At 43.3% G+C, this 21,993-nt stretch overlaps 1 protein-coding gene and 1 pseudogene across 1 annotated transcript; both read right to left on the reverse strand.

Annotated features, from left to right (window-relative positions):
• Nucleotides 1-10,023: 10,023 nt before the first annotated feature.
• On the reverse strand, nt 10,024-20,744 carry LOC128571083 (schlafen family member 13-like). The gene is made up of 8 exons (XM_053570745.1): nt 20,733-20,744; nt 20,437-20,657; nt 19,936-20,029; nt 17,928-17,991; nt 17,166-17,261; nt 13,492-13,579; nt 12,856-13,098; nt 10,024-12,658 (listed from the first exon to the last, which is right to left on the reverse strand). The coding sequence occupies exons 1-8, from the start codon at nt 20,742-20,744 to the stop codon at nt 11,875-11,877; spliced, it is 1,602 nt and encodes a 533-aa protein (XP_053426720.1). The 3' UTR covers nt 10,024-11,874.
• On the reverse strand, nt 14,145-16,538 carry LOC128570568 (protein SET-like; annotated as a pseudogene).
• Nucleotides 20,745-21,993: the final 1,249 nt, after the last annotated feature.

Raw genomic sequence — 21,993 nt, forward strand, 5'->3', positions numbered from 1 at the left:
GATATACCCTGCAAATATCTTCTCCCATTCTGAGGGCTGTCTGCTTGCTCTGCTTACTGTGTTCTTAGCTGTGCAGAAGCTTTTTAGTTTGATCAAGTCCCAGTAGTGTATTTTTGAAGCTGCTTCAATTGCCCGGGGGGTTCTCCTCATGAAATACTCACCCAGACCAATTTCTTCAAGGGTTTTCCCTGCATTCTCCTCTAGTATTTTTATAGTTTCATGTCTTAAGTTTAAATCTTTAATCCAATGAGAGTCTATCTTAGTTAATGGTGAAAGGTGTGGGTCCAATTTCAGTCTTCTGCAGGTTGCCAGCCAGTTCACCCAGCACCATTTGTTAAATAGGGAATCTTTTCCCCACTGAATGTTTTTAATTGGCTTGTCAAAAATCAAATAGCGGTAAGTAGCTGGATTCATCTCTTGGTTCTCTATTCTGTTCCAGATATCTACTTCTCTGTTTTTGTGCCAATACCATGCTGTTTTGATCACTATCGATTTGTAGTAAAGTCTGAGGTCTGGTAGTGTGATTCCTCCTGTTTTGTTTTTATTTCTGAGTAATGTCTTGGCTATTAGAGGTTTTTTCTGATTCCGTATAAAACGAAGTAATGTTTTTTCAAGATCTTTAAAATATGACAGTGGAGCTTTAATAGGGAGTGCGTTGAAATTATATATTGCTTTGGGTAGTATGGACATTTTGATAATGTTGATTCTTCCTAGCCATGAGCATGGTATGTTTTTCCATTTGTTAACATTTTCAGCTATTTCTTTTCTTAGAGTTTCATAGTTCTCTTTATAGAGATCTTTCACGTCTTTTGTTAGGTAAATTCCCAAATATTTCATCTTCTTTGGCACTACTGTGAATGGGATAGAGTCCTTAACTGCTTTTTCAATTTGACTGTTGTTGGTGTATATAAAGGCTACCGATTTATGAATGTTGATTTTGTAACCTGAGACGCTGCTGTATTCCTTGATCACTTCTAGGAGTTTTGTAGTAGAGTCCCTAGTGTTTTCCAGATACACAATCATATCATCTGCGAAGAGCGAGAGTTTGATCTCTTCTGACCCTATATGGATACCCTTGATCGCCTTTTCTTCCCTAATTGCGGTGGCTAAAACTTCCATTACAATGTTGAAAAGCAATGGAGACAATGGGCAGCCTTGTCTGGTTCCTGATCTGAGTGGAAATGATTCCAATTTAACTGCATTCAATATGATATTGGCTGTGGGTTTGCTGTAGATAGCCTCTATCAGTTTAAGAAAAGTCCCTTCTAGACCAATTTTCTTGAGTGTTCTGATCATGAAGGGATGCTGGATATTATCAAAAGCTTTTTCTGCATCAATTGAGAGAATCATATGGTCTTTGTTTTTTAATTTGTTTATGTGCTGAATTACATTTATAGATTTATGTATATTGAACCAGCCTTGAGACCCTGGGATAAAACCAACTTGGTCATGATGTATAATTTGTTTGACGTGTTGCTGGATTCTGTTTGTTAGGATCTTATTGAATATTTTTGCATCTATATTCATTAGTGATATTGGTCTATAATTTTCTTTTCTTGTTGGGTCTTTTCCTGATTTGGGGATCAGGGTGATGTTTGCTTCATAGAACGTGTTGGGTAGTCTTCCTTCTTTTTCTACATTTTGGAACAGGTTGAGTAATATAGGTACTAATTCCTCTTTAAAGGTTTGGTAGAATTCTGACGTGAAACCATCTGGTCCCGGGCTTTTCTTTTTAGGGAGGTTTTGTATAGTTGATGCTATTTCTGAACTTGATATGGGTCTGTTCAACATTTCCACTTGATTCTGGTTAAGTCTTGGAAGGTGGCGTGCTTCCAAGTATCGGTCTATTTCCTTCAGATTTTCATATTTCTGAGAATAAAGTTTCTTGTAATATTCATTAAGGATTTTTTGGATTTCTGATGAGTCTGTGGTTATTTCGTCTTTGTTGTTTCTGATTGATGATATTAGAGATTTTACTCTTTTTTTCCTGATTAGGTTGGCCAGAGGTTTATCTATTTTATTGACCTTTTCGACAAACCAGCTTTTTGATTTATTGATCTGTTGTATTATTCTTTTGTTTTCAATTTCATTTAATTCTGCTCTAATTTTGGTTATTTCTTTTCTTCTACTGGGTTTGGGGTTGGAATGTTCTTCCTTTTCCAGTTGCGTGAGATGTCCCATTAAGTTGTTAACTTCCTCTCTTTCCGTTCTCTTGAGGAAGGCTTGCAGTGCTATAAATTTCCCTCTTAGAACTGCCTTTGCAGTGTCCCAGAGGTTCTGATAGTTTGTGTCTTCATTGTCGTTTTGTTCCAAAAAATTGGTGATTTCTTTCTTAATCTCATCTCTGTCCCAGCTATCATTCAGCATAAGGTTATTTAACTTCCATGTTTTTGTATGGGTATGCAGATTCCTGTTGTTACTCAATTCAAGTTTTATTCCATGATGGTCTGAGAAGATGCATGGAATAATTTCTATTGCTTTAAATTTACTGAGGTTAGACTTGTGACCTAAAATGTGATCAATTTTGGAGTAAGTTCCGTGGGCTGATGAGAAGTATGTGTATTCAGTTTTGTTGGGATGAAATGTTCTGTAGATGTCTGCTAAATCTAAATATTGGATGGTTAGGTTTAAATCTAAGATTTCTTTCCTCAGCTTCTTTCTGGAGGATCGATCCAACACTGCCAAGGGAGTGTTGAAATCTCCAACGATTATGGAGCTGGAGGAAATCAAGTTACTCATGTCTGTTAGAGTTTCTCTTATAAATTGAGGTGCATTCTGGTTGGGTGCATAGATATTAATAATTGAGATCTCGTCATATTGAGTATTACCCTTAACAAATATGAAGTGACCATTCTTGTCCTTCCTTACTTTTGATGGTTTAAAGCCTACTGTATCTGCAAATAAAATTGCAACACCTGCTTTTTTCTGATTACCATTTGCTTGAAATATGGATGACCATCCTTTCACCCTGAGTCTGTATTTGTCTTTTAAGTTGAGATGTGACTCTTGTATGCAACAAATATCTGGCTTGAGTTTTTGTATCCAGTCAGCTAACCTATGCCTCTTTAGAGGACAGTTTAAGCCATTCACATTGATGGAGAGTATTGATAAGTCTGGTGGAATTTTGGGTATCGAGTTTTTCAAAGGTCCAGTGGACATTTTTAATCCTTTCGCCAGTGTGGAAGTTGGAGTTTGATCCGAAGTTTCTGAGTGAGTTTACTTTTGTGGTATAGGATTGGGTTGGTCATTGTGGAGGATAGGTCTGAGAACATCCTGAAGAGCTGGTTTACTTATGGCAAATTTTTTCAACATATGAATGTCATTGAAGTATTTAATTTCTCCATCATAGATGAAACTCAGTTTAGCTGGATACAAGATCCTGGGTTGAAAGTTTTTTTGCTTTAGGAGATTAAAAGTTGATGACCAGCCTCTTCTTGCTTGAAAAGTTTCAGCAGAGAGATCTGCAGTTATTCTAATATTCTTACCTTTGTACGTTATAGTTTTCTTTCGCCGGGCTGCTTTGAGAATCTTCTCTTTCATGTTAACTTTAGTGAAGCTAATTATGATATGTCTGGGAGATGGCTTATTGGGGTTGAATCGTGCTGGGGTTCTGAAGCTGTCTGCTATCTGAATTTCAGATTCTCTAGGCATGTCTGGAAAATTTTCTTTCATAATTTCATGTAGAAGGGCCTCTGTGCCCTTGGCAGCCACTTCATCGTTCTCCGAAATTCCTATAACCCTTATGTTGTTTTTTTCCGAATTATCTGAGAGTTCTCTGAGTAAGTGATCCGTTTTTGCTCTCCATTTCTCTTCCTCTTTGAGAGATTGGGAGCGTTCGAAGACTTTATCTTCAATGTCAGAAATCCTTTCTTCTGCTTGCTCCATTCTGTTACTGAGGGATTCTACTGTATTTTTCATATCTTTGAGGGCTGTAAGTTCTTGTTTCAGTGTGTCTAAGTCTTTGGTGGTTTTGTCTTTAAATTCGTTAAATTCTTGAGACAATTTTTGAATTTCTCCTCGAATTCCCAATTCCATTTTATTAATCTTGTCTGCAAACCAAATTCTGAATTCGACTTCTGACATCTCAGCCAGTTGTTTATGAATGGGATCTTCAATCACATCTGCCATATCTTTTCTTGGGGGGGTTGATCTATTCTGGTTTTCATGTTACCAGAGTTTTTCCGCTGATTCCGCCCCATGGTTTATTCCCTTTGGTTTTTCCCCTGGGGTTTTATCGAGGGCCCGTACAGTGTTATGGCCTGAGAAACTGGGGCCCTGTCTGGTGTGGTGGAGCAAAGTGGTTCTGCCTTGTTTTCAGCTGGTTTCTGTTCGATCCTATTGCAACTTCTACTCTGGCTTGAAGTCTCAGCTGTGTGGAAAAATCAGCAATTAAGTCACCCCGCCTGCCCACCTCTGGCCCCAGTTGGAAAAGGAGAATCAAACCTTCCTACAATCGCACACCCAGGGCACTGCCTGAAAAGTCCTCAGTCTATTAGCCCAGTTCAAAAGGTCCGAATCAACTGTCTCAATCGGCACTTGTCTCGGGTGGAAGGGTTCAAGAGGTCTCTGGGAGCTGGATCACAGGGGCCTGGTGACTCCTCTGACACAGCTCACCCCAGTGCAGCGTGGAGTCAGGAGGAGCCACCCAGCAAACAGAGCAGTCTGGGAAGGTTGACGTCTCCTTCCCCACTTTGCCCCTCCGTCGGACCCAGTCACTGGTATCTCTGAGGATGGCTAACCCAGTTGCCTGCAGTGAACAGACACTCCAGGGGTTTGCACCTGCCTGAATCGCAAGGAAGTCTGCCAGGCCCCCACAGACTGCCACTATCTAGCAGGAGGAGATGGGGCCTGACAATGCTTCTCCATTCTTGTGATACTTTACTAAGAATGTGATGCCAGAACTTTTTAAATGCCCATTTCATCTCATAACCAGTAACATCTACTCTGACATTGTACATGTATTTCCAAGGCATTTTAAAGAAGGAAGGTGAGGCATCGTATTCTAAATCACCGAGAAATGCCCCCAAGGTTGCAGTGGGAGAACCTAAAGTGAAGCCGTCTTAGAGGGGATCTGACCATTCATGTCGGGAGGAACGTGGCTCAGAAATATCACCACAGTCTGATACAGAGTTTTGCTGATCAAGACATTCAGATTCTGTTCAATGTACTCAATACTAATATGCAACTAGCAGATGAACAACTACAGGCCCACAAGAGAGAAAAACACAATTAAATTTGGGAAGGGGGTCAGGGAGGAGGAAAGTGAGGAGGAGGAAGGAGGATTGTGTGCCCTCACCTAATGGGCACAAGGTAGACCTCCTCGGTGAAGGGCTCAACTACAGCTTAGACTTTCCCTAGCGAACAGTGGAACATGATCGTATATACACTTAAATTAATCTGAAATTAGAAAAGAAAGAAATTCAGATTTATCTAAAATCATCACGAAGCTCGGTGAGGACTGACAGCGCTAACTACAGGGAACTGTGTAGTCTAGCCAGCTGTGTGCACTAAAGTGGAGGCTAATACTTTCTAGAGACGAGAACTGATAACAAACAGGAATATTCTTCTTTACTCTGGATACTGTGAGATACTCTGGAGAGTATTTTCAGAGTATTTATAAATTCTCAGACTTGGGATTACCAAATCAAGAATTCTATTTAATCAATGTATTTAACAAGCGTGGCCTTAGAGGACATGTCACTTTGAGAAAGTTCAATTCTCTGTGCCTCACTTTTATCTTTTATCATCTATTTTTATTATTTAATTTATTATTTTATTTATTTATTTATTTATTTATTTATTTATTTATTTTACAGACAGGCTCTCACTATGTAACCCAGGCTGGAATGCAGTTGTACCATCATAGCTCACTGTCGTTCCTGGGTTCAAGCAATCCTCCTGCCTCAGCCTCCCAATTAGTTAGGACTGTAAGTTAGCACCTCCACACCTGGCTAATTTTTTAAAATTTTCTGCAGAGATGGGGTCTCATCATGTTGCCCAGCTGTTCTCAAACTCCTGGCTCCAAGGAATTCTCCCCAACTCAGCCTTCCAAAGCTCTGGCATTACAGGTATGAGCAACTGGGCCTGGCCTGTCTCATCATCTACAAAATGGAGAAAAATGGAATATATTTCACAGAGTTGTGATGATGTATGCAAAACATTTAGCAAATAGTAGCTGGCTGTAGTAAGATCTCAATCAATGGTAACATATGTTTGTTATAAATTTTATACCTATTTCTAATTGAAGTTTCTTGAAAATAATGTTACGTTCAGCCTGCCCCAAACCTTGGGGAAACTGAGGCAGCTCAGCTTCATAGAAGATCTACTTTACCTTTACATCTCCTCTTTTCTTTAATGGGTTTCTCCGTGTTAGAGTTTCTCTTCACAAAAAGACGTGTTCATAGAAAGAGATACCTTCCCCTCCTCCCCCCGAGTTAGAACCTTATGTCAGTGTCAAGCGACCAGAGGTATTTGGTTTGTTTCTTTTTCCCCCTATATAATGTCAAGGTTCACACTCCCATCCGTAATTCTCCAAGTTAAATTCTTCCTCTGAGATTCTGGGTTAGGGCGATGAGCCTTGGATTTACTTCCCACGCTTCCTTGCAGACGCACCTGTTTATAAGATATCAATGCCTCGCTTTTGTCATCAGAACCTAATGTCACAATTTTGTTCTCTTAGTTATCAATAAATCTGTTGTGTTATCAGGTACTAGGACTGGGGTTTTCTATGCACTTCTCACCAGAACTTACATGAATAAATGAGTTCTTTCATCCAGGCCACCCTTTTGACAAGTATTCCTATCTCTGGGGACTGATAAAAATGCCAGAAAAGCAAAAGACTGTATGCCTAAGTATGTGCTTGGCTTATTAGTGTGAAATTCTAGTGACACAAATAATATGGGAATGATCAGGGAAATTTTTAGGATCTGGCTACGATGTTGTGTAACCATTAAAAACACTACAACATGAGGAAACGTATTAGTTAGCTACAGCTACAAATCAAACAACCTTGAAATCTCAGTCATAAAATCATAAGCATTTATTTCTCATTCATACAATTTCAGGTCAGCTGGGTTTTGGCCAATCTGGCTGGGACTCATTGAACGTGGTTCCAGGCTATGAAGTGAGTTCAGGTTGGCTTCACATGTTTCTCCTTCTTCAGTGACTGCTGGGCCATCCAGGGAATGGTCTTCATGTGATCATAGCAGAAACGCGAGAGAGCAGACCTAATGCTGAAAGCACATGCCCGGCCTCTGTGCACATCACAGCTACTAACATTCCAGTCACACGGACAAGCCCACATCGGAGGGATGGGAAAATATTGGTATCTCTAGCTCTAAGGTTCGGAACTACAAAAGGTATAGTCATTTTAGCACAGAGAGGGATGAGTATTGAGAACAGTAAAACAATCTACAACAGTACCTCACAAAAAAGTTATATAGAAGAACCCACAGGTAGCATATAAAGTTGACTGCAAAAATCATCTATTGAGTACCATGTACACTATTTGGGTGGTGGGTACCTTAAAAGCTCAGACCTCACCACGATGAAATATATACATAATGAAACTCAACTTTTCTACCTTAACTGTAGTGAGTGAAATAAAAAAATAATTAAGTCAGGACACAGTGGCTCTTGCCTGTAATCCTAGCACTCTGGGAGGCAGAGGCAGGAGGGTTGCTTGAGCCCAGAAGTTTGAGGTTGCAATAAGCTATGATGAAGCCACACCACTCTAGCCCAGGCAATTCAGCAAAATTCAATCTTAAAAAAAAATCATATACTGGCGGCACCTGTAGCTCAGTGGGTAGGGTGCCAGCCACATACGCCAAGGCTGGTGGATTTGAACCTGGCCTGGGCCAGCTAAAAACAACAAAAAAATAGCCAGTTATTGTGGCAGGCACCTGGGGTCCCAGCTACTTGGGAGGCTGAGGCAAGAGAATCAGTTAAGCCCAACAGGTTGAGGTTGCTGTGAGATGTGATGCCAGAGTCCTCTCTACCCAGGGCAACAGCTTGAGACTCTATCTCAAAAAGAAAAAAAAATCACATTAATGGACACAGCTATCATTTCACATTAATAATAATAAAAAAACATATACTGCATGCATATAATTTAAAAGGTCAAATGGTATTGAGGCTTATAACTAAAATATAGCATTCCTTGTCCTGTCCTTTTTATATCTCCATCCAGTTTTGACTCTATTTTTATAGAGTTCACACGTCTTCCTATATCAGAATCACAATGCACTGGTATCTTTTGCAAAACGAATTAATTGCTCAACTTCATTTTTCCTACCCATAAAGAGTACCATAACCCCCCATCTACAGGTAACTACTACTTCTCAGGCATAGTTTGGAATGAGTTTGGTGCTATCATCAATATACATTTTTCAAGCTATAGAATGGCCCGAAAAGGAGAGACTAAGCTTAACTTAGGGGAATGGTGAAAGTTTCATTGAGGAGGTGGGCATTTGAACAAAAACTTGATTAGTAGAATGGATCTCAAAGGCAGAGGGTCAGTAGGCTGAGGAAGTGGCATAGGTACAGGCCAGGAGCCGGGCATGTGTGAGTGACGTAGGTGTTAAAGTTGCCACCACAGTCCCCATAAACTCTGAGAGTTGGATTATAAAATTAACACCAAGTCATAATGAAAGAGATCAGAGATGTGCAAGGGGCCCTGCCAGACAGACTACTTTCCGGGCCACCCGCAAAGTGTAAGGCGTGTCTAGCCTAGTTGAGTATAGTCACCTATGTACAGATTAAACGTGAGCAACGTGTATATGTGTAAAGGGGAGTGAGGGGAAGGTTGGTGGCCAACCTGGAAAGTTTAGAAACTAGGAGAGAAAAAGAAATTCATCAGAGGCAGAGAATATTGAACAATTAACCATCCTTAGCCTCCTACATTTGCCTTAGCTTGTAAAACCTGACCTGTCCAGTCCTGATGATGGAAATATCTTCATTTTAGAAATGATCACAACCTTGTTTTATAGATATTATAGATATTGTAATAATTTAAGATAGCCTGAAGATGTCTACAATGTGGATCAGACTTCCAGCTTTCCTTACTGCAATGCTGTGCTCATACAGTATGGCTTCCTACGTTACCATCGAACACATGGATAGCAAACGCACCTGACCCACCTGTCACTACAGTCCTCACTGTAAATTAACAGAGCAGCACCTTCATTTATGCCTTGGTCCTTTGTGAGCCTGGTTAGCATAAAGCGTCCTTCAAGAGACCGATCTGCACTTCGTGCAAAGAGGAAATCAAGCTCTGGCCCCGTGAAGCTCAAAGACCCATCACCAGTATGAGCTGCCAGGTAAGCTGCTGCCCTTGAGACGTCCATTCAAGGTAACTCATCCGGAGGGCACATTACCACCACCCAAAAAATAGGCCAGTGAGGCTGGAGTGCTCTGAAAACCCTGGGAGACCGAGGTATAATAAAGGATGTGGTTAGAAGACTAAATTGGGTGCACCATGTGAAAGCTTGAAAATTGATTTGGTTTGAAAGTTGTGGGGACTCACTGAAGGGACATTAGCAGGACATTTCATAAAATCAGTCCCCTGAGGAGGATCTCTCTCATTGACAGGATGACAGCTAGATTAAGCTAGGAAAGCTGGAGACCAAGGGACCAGTTAGAATCTGTTGCAATTGTCAGAAGGAGGTGAAGAGGACTGGGAAAAGGACAGTGGCACCACAAATAGAGTGGAAGTGTCAGCCCCAAGAGACATTCCTGTGGCTCCGGGCCACGCACATGTGCCTGATTTCCTTACTTGTAACAATTTTCCCCACACTTTCCTCTAAGATTTTTATCATTTCGTATCTTAGATATAAGTCTCTTATCCATCTTGAGTCAATTTTTGTAAAGGGTGAATGGTGTGGGTGGAGTTTCAGTCTTTTACATGTGGTTATCCAGTTCTATTTGTTGAATAGGGATTCTTTTCCCCACTGTATGCTTCTGTTTGGTTTATCAAAGATCAGATGGCAAGTAGAGACTCGTTTCATCTCTTGGTTTTCCTTTCAGTTTTTGTAGGGTCGCTGCTTGCTCAAGGGGCTATTCTGGTTACAAAGGCGGTGGGCGGGGGGGAGGGCTGCAAGCTCTTAACAAATGGAGTAAGTCTGGTTCACTTGCTCAAAATGGATGGAGTTAGGGAATCACAATTTCAGATCACTATAGGGGCACAAATGATTACATTACATTGTTTGGATATTTTAGATAAAGTCCAAGTTGTAGTTGAGCCTTCACCCAGAAGATGTGCCATCCACCCCTACATTATACCCATTAGGTAATAATAAATCCGCTCCTGCCTCCCTCTGTGCCCACATCACTCCCTCTCCCTCTCAACTCCTTTCTGCCCCTTCTCCCAACCTTCCCCCCTTCAAATATTTTATCACAAACAGGAAAAAAACTCAAGGCTGGGGCAGTACCTCATGCCTGTAATCCTAGCTCTCTGGGAGGCTGAGGTGGCAGGTACATTGCTTGAGCTCAGGAGTTCGAGATCAGCCTAAGCAAGGGCAAGACCCCATTCTCTACTAAAAATAGAAAACTAGTGGAGCCTTGTGGCAGATACCTGTAGTCCCAGCTACTTGGGAGGCTGAGGCTAAAGGATGGTTTGAGCTCACGAGACTGAGGTTGCTTTGAGCATTGACGCCATAGCACTCTACTTAGGACAACACAGTGAGACTCTGTCTCAAAGACGAAAACAAAAATACCGCCTATGACTTTTAGTTTGCGTGACTTTGGTAAGTTTCGTAAGTAAACTAGTTCTAAAATTGGTATTATGATAAAAGTAAAATGTTTTAAGATCATAATTAATACATCGTTAAAAATAACTACATAAAGATAGCCACTGAAAAACAGAATAACCAATCTTACGTTGACTCATACAATTGAGAGTGGTCTTGTACCATCTGAGACCTTCCCCCAAAGATAGAGCTAATCACCGTTATTAGGGCCTTACTAGGTAAAGACAACGACTGAACATTTACACGAACTTTAAGTCTACCTGTCATATCCTACAGTCCTAAGTAGCAATTTGAAAAGAGCGGGGACTTCTCACGACTAAAGGTACTTTCGTCAAACGTCCTAACCTGAGATTCACTCAACTTTTAAGCGACAACTTATAAAGCTTTCCTTAAAACGATGACAATACTGGATAAACAACCTTCCCTATGCTCTTTGTAGATCTTTACAGATTCTACTTCTATCCTGAAGTGCCTTTATTTCTTAGCCCTTTTAAACTCCCCTATCCCTTTGACCTCAATTTCCCCACCCTCACCTAAAACTTCCTTGCCAATGGTTGAAATCACTTGACAAACTCGTTGAAAATATACATATGCCCACTTTCCTCAACCCCCTTAATTTAAAGAGAACTCAACATTTAAAACCTGGAGTGTGGGCTTTACTTAAAGATCTCCCAAGACAAACGTGGCCCCGCTAACGTCTGCAAAAAGTCCTTTGCAAATAATTCGCACTACTCTCACTACAACTAAGCTTCTAAAAATCCGATCCTGGTTTCATCTCTTCCAACTCAAACCCACTGATCCTCCAGGGGAACCTACTTCCACCATCTTGAACTCACTGAAAATCCACTGGCCTGTACCAGCCAGCCCATCACCTATATCAGACTTCTATTTACTTGACAAAAGCCCCCAAATCGTAAACTTCAATAATATACAGTAGTATATATGGTTTCTTGTTGTCCTTGTTCTCCTCCTTATACTTCGCTTGTATATTCTACAAATATCGCTACATCCTAACCGTTCCAATCTGTGCTAATTTATGAATTAAAAAGAGGTTTCAATACCAAATAGACTTTCAATAGCAGATGTCCACAAGGCAACTGCCTCATCTCATTTTGGTTAGGAGTTCTTCCTAACGGTCACGACACCACAGAATATATAGTCGTTCTTTTGCCCTGGAAGCCAGACAGAGCAGAGTATTGCGTAAGATATTAGAAGTTTTCCAAAGGATCACAAAAACCACGCTCCTTTCCAGCCCTGAGAATTGCTGCATACTGTCAAAAACAATGAAATTGCCCGATATGTCACATGCATTACTAAGCTGCAAAATCCTTTTCCTCCTCATTGCTCTCAGGAGCTCATACCTGTAACACTCCACTTCAAATGTGGTGCTGACAAGCACAGCAACATCCTGTTCAGAACAACAGCGCTTATCAAAGAGGGACTTACAGGTGTCTGCCACATAGGTCACTATTTCCTGCAAAGTCAAGTCTGTCTCGATTTTTAAGAATCCCTGACTACCCCAAGCCCACTCAGCTTCAAGAATCATCTCCAGGGATTCAGGGGGGACGTTACGTGGAGGATTACTTCTAATTATTTGCATTTCTCGTTGTAAGAAGTTGGCTATTGGTTCTGCATAGCGGAACATTCTGGTAAGCTTTGCTCTTGGATATTGGACTGAGAAAGGGGGGAGGCCAGTCTCATTAAAGATGGAGATGCCCTGGAAGTAGTCCAGAAAGATCCAGAAAACTCCTGGGCAAGGCTGTGCTCTCTGAGTGATGGTTTTTGCCTTCTCATACCATTTCCCAAATTCAGTGCTGAAATTCTGAGCTCCATCGATGATGATGTGTTGGATATATTCAAAGCCATTTTCCATGAAAGTTTTCAAGGTTACTGCCTTGCAGATGTTTTTGTTACTGTAAAAATTAAAATGACACACTCAGGTTTTCTCTAACTAAAGAAAAAAAGCAGAAAAGTACTCTACTACACTCACCTGAACACAGTCTGGTGCCATAGATCACTTTATCACTCAGTTGTCAAGGAACAAGGTGACTTGGCCGAGAAAATTAAACCCCAATTAATGACCCTTAGAGACATAAGGTCCACTGCTTACCTGATACCGTTCCTGAGAGGTTCATTCTCACAGACATAGAGAATTTCATCTGTCTCACAGTGAAACACATTCCTGATCTTCTCCATGATCATTATGGCCATGGTTGTCTTCCCTGAGCCGGGCAAGCCATGGACAAACAATTCTCTGTTCTTCCGCAGGTTTTTAGAGAGTAGCTCACACTGTTGGGCTGTGAGCAGATGTAAAACCTCACAGCCACGCTCGTTACTCAGGAGGGACCTGAAGCTGAAGCGGACGATCATCAGGGCCTGCAGCAAGGCTTCCTCTTGCTGGGTGTCCACAAGGGAATAAGACCTGGGGTAACCTATCGGACAGACTGCACCCCCCAAGCTCTGTGTGTTGCTCTCAGCACTCAGGTGGAGGACCTTGGCCCTGACACACAGCTTCCCAGTGTAGCCCCCCCTGCTCTTCAGCTTCTCCTCTGAACAACTGGCTGTCTCTGTGCAGTAGCCCTGCCCCCCTGCCTCCTGCTCCCCGAGAATGGTGTAGAGAATGGGAGGGCTGTTCTGTGCTATCAGCAGAGCATCACAGATGACTCCCTCCTTCTCTTGCAAGTTCAGGTCGACAGCCCAGCTTCTGGAGAAGATCAAAATTCCCTGGGAGAAAGGACGCATTTACCTGTGTATTAACTCCTCCAGTCCTTCATGCTCTGAGACCAGCTCCTGCCAGAGTTCTTCGGGAGTGTATGTCAAATGATCTGATGGCACTGGGTGTGGAAAAATAGAAAAGATTTTAAGGATGTATTTGTATTATTTTGTATGAATCACGTTACATTTAAAGGAGAAAGTAAAACCCCCAAATAATTGTGCAATTTAAAAGAAGTTCCTTCTGGGGCACTTCTCTTTAGACCACACCCTACAAGTCTGGTGAACTGAATCGTGTTGCCCTTCTGTGTATCTCTTGGAGAGTAGAGGGTGTCAACTCCAACGGAATTAATTGAGCCTGAGAAAGCGAACACCATGTATGCATTTAATTATTCTTGCATCTCAGATACTTATTGTGAAATATTAAGAAAACTTTCTGATAAGAAAATGACTACAGAGAACTTAGGTAACTAAGAAAACTAGGTGGTTGAAAATGGGTCCAAACAGACCTGATATATTAATTATCAGGCCCTTGATAAATGGTTAGACATACATAGGACAGTTATATGATACATTCTGCTGTAGATTTCACGTTTAACATGTTTGATGTGTGAAGCCAGCCGTTTCTTCTCTCTCCTAGAAATCTAGGTTTCCTTTCCTTTTCTTTCTTTTTTTTTTCTTTGCGTGTGTGTACACATTTAGTTTTATTGTAACAAAGCAACTGTACACTTTTAACGTTTAAAACTGAGCATCATCTTTCCTTTCCAGTGAAACAAAAAGAAAATTTAAAAATAAACAGGACAAAATTACAATAGAGAATGTCAATTCCAAATAAGATCCTACAGGTTCTGATTCTCCCATTTGAGTGGCAGGGATCAAGTCATCTTTAGGGGAGAATCTATTTTAAAAGTGTCATCTTAAACTGCAAGGATGTCCATTAAACATCACAATTAAACATGCCAAAGGAGAAGCCATGTAGTCAAAATGCCACTTAACCCACCCAAACGTCTCAAACCCACCCTCTGCTGACCTTCTATACCCCATTTTTTAAAGTTTTTTTCTTTTTTCAAGCAAGAGAAAGTAGACAGATACATGTTGGTAAATGCTAACTGTCCATATTCACATAGAGGCACAGTGTACTCTCTGAGCCCAATATACAGAGAAAGGAGGAAAACAGCTAGAATTCTATGCACTGCTACACAGGGGCCTGGCCCTCCAGCTTCCAGCAGAGCGAAGGGAGCAGGTTCTTCTTTTTTCCCACAGAGCTCGGTGGTGTTGCTTCCATACAGATTTTGTTGAGACAGGAAGGGATAAAAATCAATTTGGAACAGAAATGAATAGAGATTCTTTTCCCGTTGTATTCTGCTGAAGGTATTTCCCTCCCAAATAAGTTGAGAATCATGGTGTAGAGAGAAGAGACCTCAAGAACAGGGCGACTGAGCACAAGGAGGGTGGGGAAGACTGCAACTTGCTCCCAAGGACTGGAGAAAATTTTTTAAAAGGTTGGAATCCATCCGTGTTCTGTTAGTCATCTTCTCCTTCATCCTCCTCCTTCCTCCCCCTCATCATCATCTCATCTCCTTCACCTTCATCCTCACCCCCTTCTTCATCAATATCTCCCAAACCTTCATCATCATCATTGTCCTTTTTTTCTCCTCCTCCTCCTTCTTCATCATCCATATCAGGAACCAAGTAGTACTGTAATGGGTTTGGCCAAACACATCTTTGACGACCTCCGCTAATCCACCTGCACCTGCATCAGAATGGTCAGTAACCAGGTACAGAAAGTCTCTGGTTCCTCCTGCTGCCTCTTCCCGCTGGCTTTATTCTGTGTCTGACTGGAACGTTTCGTCAGATCCTTTCCAGATTTCCATTTGATTTCAGTGGACTTTAAAGATGGGATGACCACTCTCATTCAGATGAAATTCTTTGGAGAGGGCGGCGCCTGTGGCTCAGTCGGTAAGGTACCGGCCCCATATACCGAGGGTGGTGGGTTCAAACCCAACCCCAGCCAAACTGCAACCAAAAAATAGCTGGGCGTTGTGGCGGGCGCCTGTAGTCCCAGCTGCTCGGGAGGCTGAGGCAGGAGAATCGCTTAAGCCCAGGAGTTGGAGGTTGCTGTGAGCTGTATGAGGCCACAGCCCTCTACCGAGGGCCATAAAAGTGAGACACTCTCTCTACAAAAAAAAAAAAAAAAGAAAAGAAAAGAAAAGAAATTCTTTGGAGAGAACTTTATTTTCAAAGTAAGGGTTTTCATCAAAATAAAAATCTATTCTGTAAGCTGATTTAATATCTTCAAATTCTGTCACTTCCACTCTGGTCAAATAATGCAGTGCCCCAAGCAGGGTGGACACTTGTGGATGGTTGATAAATGTTACTACCCCCAAATTTTGGATTTTGGCGATCAATTCTGACCTCTTCTGGAAAAATGGTTGGCGGAGTTTCTTATATTTCTGTTGTACTTTCAAAATCTCCTCATGGCTTGTTCATTAAGTCTGTCTATTTCATTCTGTACTTCATCAATATGTTCAATTGCTTCCTGCTGTTCTTTTTCTTTCTTTTTCGGCAATCCCTGAGAGCCTGAGGTGTCCTGCAGTCTGGGAGCAGTAGGCAGTCTTGGTTTCTTCTTCTGAGGTGGGAGCGGACACTGGCGTTTGGGGGCCATGCTGCCGGGAAACTCTGAGAACCTAACCACAGGTCTCCTACCTCGGCAGAAAGACTCTGAAAACTAGGTTTCCTTTTCTAAGTAGGACTTCTAGAAGAAACTTTGCTAAAATATATTTGGGCAGTGGTGAGTCCAGTTACCAAGTACTGTCCATTGTCTTGAATTCTTATTTTGTCTGAGACGCTGCGACCCGTCCTCTCCAGCCTCCTCAGAAGAAATTACTTGTGATTTCTCTGTGTTTTTAAATTCTACCAAGTCAACACTTTAAAAGATAAAATAATTTTACAGCTATAATTCCTGAATCTCTGAAAAGCTGACCAGAAGTGGTCAATTATTCCACAGAGCCCCCTTCTTTGCCTGCACTTGTACTAGATGTGTGATTTCCCGCCCAGCAAAGCATCAGAATAATTGCAGAAGCCTGCTCAAATGCATGTGCCCAGGCCTCATCCCTGAAAATTACATGTTTATAAGTTATTGGTGGGGACCCGGACATCTGCATGTTTAACTACTTCCTGCAGTCTGTCTGTCTTTCTTTCTTTCTTTCTTTTTGAGACAGAGTCTCACTATGTCACCCTTGGTAGAGTGCCTTGGTATCACAGGTCGCAGAAACCTCAAACTCTTGGGCTTAAGCAATTCTCCTGCCTCAGCCTACCAGCAGCTGGGACTACAGGTGTCCACCACAATGTCCAGCTATTTTTTGTTGTTGTTGATGCAGTTGTCATTGTTTTTAGCAGGCCAGGGCCTGGTTCGACCCTCCAACCCTGGTGTATGTGGCTGGTGCCCTAACCACTGACGTGCTGGTGCTGAGCCTTCCTGTGCTATTTCTGACAATCACTCAGATTTGGCAACCACTAAACTAGATGATCTCTAATTGTACCTGAAATTCATCCCCAAGAGGGTTAGGGCATTATCACTTTACACATTTGAATCTGCATAACACAATCATTCACAGATTTGTTTTTAAGCAAATATGTTAAAACATCTCTCCTTCTGCTAATGTAAAAGCTGGCAGTTAGTACCTGCAAACAAAAGTTGTTACAGACCTGCTTTATGTTCCAGACCGTTCTTAGAATATACTGCGTTGTAAAGCCGATTCCTCTCGAACAGGCTCCCCCTAGATGCAAATGCCTCAGCCAACTCTGAAAGAAAGAACATTTGACCCTTTCTGATTTCACTCCTCACATCTGGAAAAGACCATATAAGGCTGTGCCTAAATTTCACTTAACAGGGTACAGTTCAGGCCACAAAGTCAGACACTTCACCCTTCCCTGACTCATTTAAAGCCGTTCTTTGGAATCTTGAATGATGTTCTTCTATTCAGGATAATGATTCTTCTTCCATGTTTGACTAGGTTGTACCTGGAGTTGTAGTGAAATGTAAAACACTCTCTTTTAAATTCAAATCATCATGTTTTATCTTCCTGCACAGGCAAAACCCCAACCCAAACAAACCTCACCCAACACTGGCTCTTGACTCCCAGAGTTGATCTCATGCTAAAGTGAGGCACGAAGTCATTTTTATAGTGAGACTCTAGCAAATTCCAAGTACAGGATTGTAATAAAGGAATTCATTGCCACATTTTCCCTTTTCTTCTTCTTTTGTAGTAAAAGAAGTAACAAGCCCAAAATACCTGATTTGGGCTTTTTCTCACCCAATAAAACCTTTGCCTATATGACAAGTATGGAGAATTAAAGCAAATTTCAGCGGGTGTGAGGAGCTCAATGCTACAGAGAATGAAGAAGGTCGTGGAGATGTGAAGAGGCAGAGAGGACGGGGAGGGGATGGAGGAGCTCGCTCCCTCTTACCTTCATTTGTATTTGTCATCATGCTGACTCGTTCCTTCCCCACGATTTGGGAAGCAGGAGAACACTGCACAGAAGAAAGGCTGCACTTTAATCACACAGAGACTAAAATACAACTCTTCTCCCTTAAACACCTCCATGAGTCTGGTGCTATACTCCACCCGTGGTTTGGAACAGCAAAAGTGGACCATAGGCAACTTGGAAGTAGTTCTTGCTATTATGCTTTCCAAAATGTCACCTCCAACTTTTTCTTTTTACATCCCAGGACTTTCTTACTCTTATCATCCACTCCAATAAAAAGATGGATTTTTGATAATGCAGAGACTTATCAGAAAATTAAGGGGTTTTTTTACATATTCTTGAATCATTTTTGCATTGAACTGGATTAAACTCTATGGATTGAAACTTAGGAAAAGGCAAGATTTCACCATATTTAAGCCTGTTCATTTGGAAATGTTTGTACGCAGGATTTCATTAAGAGAGCTCCACCTGTCAGATTTGGGAATTGCACTGGGTAGCGATCTTCCTCCATTAATCAGACTACATATACTTTTTTTTTTTTTTTTTTTTGGAGACAGTTTCACTTTGTCTCCTTCTGTCGCCCTCTGGCGACATAGCTCGCAGCAACCTCAAACTCCCAGGCGCGGTGCGGCATCTGTAGTTCAGCGGCTACGGCGCCAGCCACATACCCTGGAGCTGGCAGGTTCGAACCCAGCCTGGGCCTGCCAAACAACGAAAACTACAACCAAAAATAGCCGGGTGTTGTGGTGGGCGCCTGTATTTCCAGATACTTGGGAGGCTGAGGCAAGAGAATCACTTAAGCCCGAGTTTGAGGCTGCTGTGAGCTGTGACGTCACGGCACTCTACGGAGGGCGACATGAGACTCTGTCTGAAAGAAAGAAAGAAAGAAAGAAAGAAAGGAAGGAAGGAAGGAAGGAAGGAAGGAAGGAAGGAAGGAAGGAAGGAAGGAAGGAAGGAAGGAAGAAAGGAAGGAAGGAAGAAAGAAAACTCTCAGGCTCAAGAGATTCTCTCGCTTCGGCCTCCGGAGAGGCTGGGACTACAGGCACAGGTCATCACTCTGAAGCATTTTTGGACACGTGGTCTGGCTCTGGCTCAGGCTGTTCTCCAACTCCTGAGCTCAAGTAATCCACCCGCCTCGGCCTCCCAGAGTGCTGGGATTACAGGCGTGAGCCACTAGGCCCCCGCAATCAGATCATATTTTGAATCTTTTTCTTGGTCTTCAGGAAATAGAATGCCTCAACCATGGGGATTGGCTGGCCTCAAGCAGAAACCCAACGGAAACTGAATGGGCTGTGATAGCAGCAACCTCTAGGGGGCCTAACATCATAGAGCCCTTTGCACTTTTCCCATAGCGCCCATTTTACAGACCTCCTTGGGAGGCAGCCATTTTAATTCTCATTTCTTTGTCTCTACATTACAACTTCCCCTCAGTGTAATGCCAATTTTAATTCTGATTTTTACTCCATAGATTAAGGACAATTTACAGTGGTTGGGCACTGCAGTCACAGCGTAACTGTTGATCACAATCACCTACAGAACTTTTTTTCTCAATGCTACAATTCCCAAACTCTGGAACCCTGGGCCTTCAGCGCCCTGGGATGTATCCAAAGGGCACATGAGCCTTCCGGCCTCCCAGGCTGGCCATCCCATTCTCCCGAACCAGAAACCCAGGCTGGTGTACAGGGGCTCTTCCTGCCTCCTCGCAGGAGCAGGTGCACAGGCGAGGCCCACCCGCAAGCCCTTCATCCACCCCCACGCCCCACCACCCAGTGCTCCACCGTCCGCCTTTTAGGACATTTTTGGGGCAAACTAGCTGGGCCTCGCAGGAAGAAGAGAAACGCACAGATGGCGCCCCGGGTCGCCAGAGGCTATCCGCTGTCCCTGCCCAGGTCACCGGCCTCTGGGGAGTCAGGTAGTACTTGACCGCTGAGGCCTGGGGAGAAGCGGGAACTCTGGGGACCCGAAAAAAGGAGCTGGGACCCTCTCTTACCCTTTCAAGTTCCAGCCCGGTGGAGGTCGCCCGCGCGTATCCGCGGAAAGCGCCAGTCCCACTCCCTTCCAGAACTGTGTTGGCAACACACCAACTGCACAATCACCGCCCAAGACTGATGGGGGAGTGGCCACTCAGCCTGGGTAAACTGAACAGGACTCCTTCAACGTGGCAGTGGTTCCTTGCCGGATAGGAGGGTGGGGGGTGGGGGATCCTTTATTTTATTCTTTTTTGTTTTCGCCTCCTCCCTCCTTCCCGCCCTTGTCCCATCTCCTCGCTCCTCCGTGTCATCTATCCATGTAAATTACAGTAAAAGCGGGAATAAACATCACTCAGACTGAGAGCGAGCTTCCCCAGGCCCACGCGGCCGTCCTCCTCCTGCGCTCCCGGGCGCAGCTGGCCGGGTCCTTCCTCCGTCCCCTCCTCCCCCGGCGGGCGCCTGCTGTCCCACCTTCCCCGGATCCTTGGGAGGGTCTGTCTGAGCTCTCACCCCGACGTTACGCTTCCAGCCCGCTCCACTTGCCCAGAACCTGGGGTTCTGTTCCCACCGCCCCAGAAAGTGGGTCTTGGAGACCGGGGCAAGAATTTGAGCCTCCACTTTTGTCCCAGATCCCTGCCCCTGTCTGTCCAACCTTCTGCGGGTACGCGGATCGGGCTGTGATCGGTTTGTGGCTGGGTTTATCCAGCCGGGGCGCCAGGGTTGGGGCTGCGCAGCTCCCTCTCTAGAGTGGAATTTGGCGACAGAGAACGGTCCTCAGGTCGACACCGTGAGGCTGCTTGTGTTACCAGAAACCAACCTGCTTTCTCATTTCCTGACCCGACACAGACTTTAAGCACACCACCAAGTTTCTGTCCCACTACTTGGAGCTGCCAACTTCCCTTTCTTGTCTGAGCGCTAACAATGCGTGGGCTCGGTCCTGTCACTGCCGGTAGGGAGGATGCACTGCCAAAGGCCAGCAGCACCGACTACGGCCAGTAACATGGGGCAGCCAACTCGGGCTCCAGTGGAAGTGAAAGTGAGAAAATAAACCGTCTTGCGTACTCCCCTTCAGAGATTACTGCCCAGCACTCTTCACACCCATTTGTAAAGTCTTTCCAGATCATTGCCTATACATAGGTACACATACGCATAAATCCTACACATAGGCAACATATGTGACTATTTTTGTTAAAATGCGATCATAATGTACATACTGTTTCATAACCTGATTTTAAAAATTACTTCCACTCTCCATTTCAGTAAATCTCCATGTCATCGTGTTTCAGTTTCTCCTAAAAGTAGGCAAAATAGTGACTTTTTCAGCAGGTCTGTCTTCCAATAAGCCTTAAAGGAAGTTCTCTTGAGCTTCTCCTACAGGAGAGGAGCGGCAGCCCTAAGGCCTCATGGCTTCTAGAAGGTTCTCTGTGCGCTCCATCCCGCCAGCGCAGGCGCACGCGCCCTGCCCGCCCCCAAGGCGCCCAAGACCAAGGCCTGCTCTGCCAAAGGCGAGGTAAAGGAAGAGCCCGACAGGAGATCAGCAAGGTGGTCGGCCACACCCGCTGCTGCAAAAGTGGTAACTAAGCCAAAAGGGGCAGCAGCAAAGGATCAGTCTGCAGACCAAAAAAAGTGCAACCAAAGGGCACAAAGGGAAAACGGTCCATGTGGCTAACCAAGAAGCTAAAGGTTTACCCGCAGAAAATGGACAGACTAAAAATGACGAGAGTCCAGCCACCAATGAAGCAGGAGAGAAAGAAGCCAGCCCTGATTAATATGCTATACCCCGGCTCCTCCGCGGTCCTTGTCTCCCGTCCTGTACAATCAGACGAATATTTTCTTCAACTGTGTGGAAATGCTAGTTTTTAGTAACTCTGGAAACACTTTTAAGAAGAAAGGAATCCCACATTATCCCATTTTTGAAGTGTAAATGCTGTTTCTAAGAGGTGAAATCATTCGCTGGTTGTTTGGGTTTTGGCACAACCAGAAAATAGTGTGAGATGGTGAATTCTGGGACACTTGGACTGTCCTGGGTGGCAGCTTAATAGTCCATAGATGGGGAGTTAGTTTTTATATCCTATAAT

Source organism: Nycticebus coucang, chromosome 18 (assembly GCF_027406575.1).
Source record: "Nycticebus coucang isolate mNycCou1 chromosome 18, mNycCou1.pri, whole genome shotgun sequence".
NCBI classification, from domain to species: Eukaryota; Metazoa; Chordata; class Mammalia; order Primates; family Lorisidae; genus Nycticebus; species Nycticebus coucang.

Coding starts and splice junctions, on each gene's coding strand:
- LOC128571083 (XM_053570745.1), bottom strand. Junction 20,030..20,436: donor AAGTGGAGCGGGCTGGAAGC/GTAACGTCGGGG, acceptor GTGATTGTGCAG/TTGGTGTGTTGCCAACACAG. Junction 13,580..17,165: donor CGGTCTGGAACATAAAGCAG/GTCTGTAACAAC, acceptor TTCCACACCCAG/TGCCATCAGATCATTTGACA.